The sequence below is a fragment of the Micromys minutus genome (assembly GCF_963924665.1).
Source record: "Micromys minutus genome assembly, chromosome: 11".
NCBI classification, from domain to species: Eukaryota; Metazoa; Chordata; class Mammalia; order Rodentia; family Muridae; genus Micromys; species Micromys minutus.
The window spans coordinates 45,660,473-45,662,380 of record NC_137980.1 but is presented as its reverse complement, the minus strand read 5'-3'; the positions used below and the strand labels follow the sequence as shown (position 1 = coordinate 45,662,380).

At 48.5% G+C, this 1,908-nt stretch overlaps 1 protein-coding gene across 1 annotated transcript; it reads right to left on the bottom strand.

The window, feature by feature from the left end:
* On the bottom strand, nt 1–453 carry GTSF1L (gametocyte specific factor 1 like; the record flags this gene model as incomplete). Its single annotated transcript, XM_080924964.1, has 1 exon — nt 1–453. The coding sequence occupies one exon, from the start codon at nt 451–453 to the stop codon at nt 1–3; it is 453 nt and encodes a 150-aa protein (XP_080781090.1).
* Between the last annotated feature and the right edge of the window lie 1,455 nt (nt 454–1,908).

The following is a 1,908-nucleotide window of genomic DNA, read 5'->3' as shown; positions in this document are numbered from 1 at the left end:
CTAGAAGTTTGCCTTCCTGGTCCTAGTCTGAGGATCTTCTGGGCATTGGTCTCCCCGTGACTCTTGGGTGTCACTTTCACAAACAAGTTTTTGGGGAACAAAACTCTTAAGGACGAACATTGGGTGACAGTTGGCACCGTCAACATTCCAAATATCAGGGTTGGAAAGCCAACGGACCTGTAGCGTGTCCTCGCTCTGCGGCTGTGGGAGACTGACTTGTAGGGGGCCTAAAGTATCCTCTTCCTCCACGGAGCTTCTGTTGACACAGGTAGCTTCATGTTCAGCCAGCTTTCTGATGGGGACCACGTGGCAGGCGTTGTACTTACAGCTAGCCATCTTTTTGGCTTTCTTGGGGTTCTTCTTTCTGCATGACGCCAGGTGGTACTGGAATCTGCTGAGTGGGATTCGGTGATGTGGGTTATAAGGACAGATTTCTATAGATTCTGGCTCCATGGGGGAGTTGACTGGAAGCCAGATGTCCTGCTGCCCAGGGTAAGTGGCACACCTCACAAGGAAACCTTCCAAAGAAAGATTGTGCTGTCTTCTTCCAGGCTTTAGCCCTTGAGGCTCTGGAGTGAAATTCTTAACTCTTCAAGTTCTGTCAGCAACAGCTATGCAGAGAAAGCCATAAAAAATGGCCACCAGAGACGTTATTAATCCAGGCAGATACAAGAGCTCAAAACAGTAGCTTCCAAGGAGGTGAAGTTACCAGGTTATAATAACGCTTTGATTCAAAGGGCTAAGAGACCCTGTGTTGTCAAGGGACAGAATGGCTGGTCACAATGGGCAGCTTATGACATCAGGAACAAGGCTGTCCACTAGGTGGGGGCGTGGCTTAAGGAAAGCTGCTACTCAAATCTGTTTATGACACCGAGCCGTGAGCAGCTTCTGACTTCATTAGCGTGATTAAACCCTCTACTCAGTTTAAATCAGCTTACTTTGTTTGGTCTTTTGAAACATCTTTTTTACATCGTGTGTTTATTTTTAAGGAGTGGAATTGGTGGAACCCTTGGAGGTCGGAGAATGCCTTGTAGGAAGGACTTGGTTCACCCTCCATGTGGGTTCTGGGGATCAAATCTGGGTTATCAGGCTTGGCAGCAAGCACTTGACCCAGTGAGTCTTCCTGCCTCCTTTTCGTCCTTTGTCCTTTTGCTCCCCCCCTCCACTCTCTGTGACAAGGTCTCAATAGCTCAGGTTGGCCTTGACCTGTTAGACCCTTAAAACGAGGACCCCCACGCTCCGTCCCAGGAAAGGCTACACCCCAAATCACTCACGAGAAGCCGTCTTGATGCAAACTGCAAGAGGAATTTTATTCCAAGCGCTCTGGGCCCACAGTTGTACACCACGCAGGGGTAGAGGACTGCGGAACCCTAAGTGCAGGATCGGGACAGCTTTTATAGGGTTCACAAGGCCCGCGAGTTCTAAACCAATCATGGCAAAGCCTGCAACTCACAAACCAATTATTTTAAATTATCTAAGCCCGCGCTTTCTAGGCCAATCATTGTAGACCATCTAAGCCCGTGCTTCTAGGACCAATCAGTTCCTTATAGTCTTAGAGGTCTATATTTGCTTGGTCTCCTGGGTGGGGGTGACAATGGCAGTCAGAAGTCACTAGGGCAGGGGGGTTTCTATGGTGCAGTTTGCAGAAGCCAGATAAGCGGTTAAATCAGCTTCTCTCCTGTTAACTTACTAGGCCTGTCCTACACCCTCTACCCAGTTTCATACAGAAAGCAGGCTCCGGAACAACAAGGAGTGTGACCTTCTATCTGCTTACTGGCAGAGAGCAGGGTCTGAAATTTGAGTTATTTAGGGGTTCTTAGGTACGGGGGTTAAGGCTCCTTTAGCTTGGGGCCCTTGGAGGGGTTAGGCTATATTTTTTTTTACCCTTTCAGACCTTGATATGTAGCT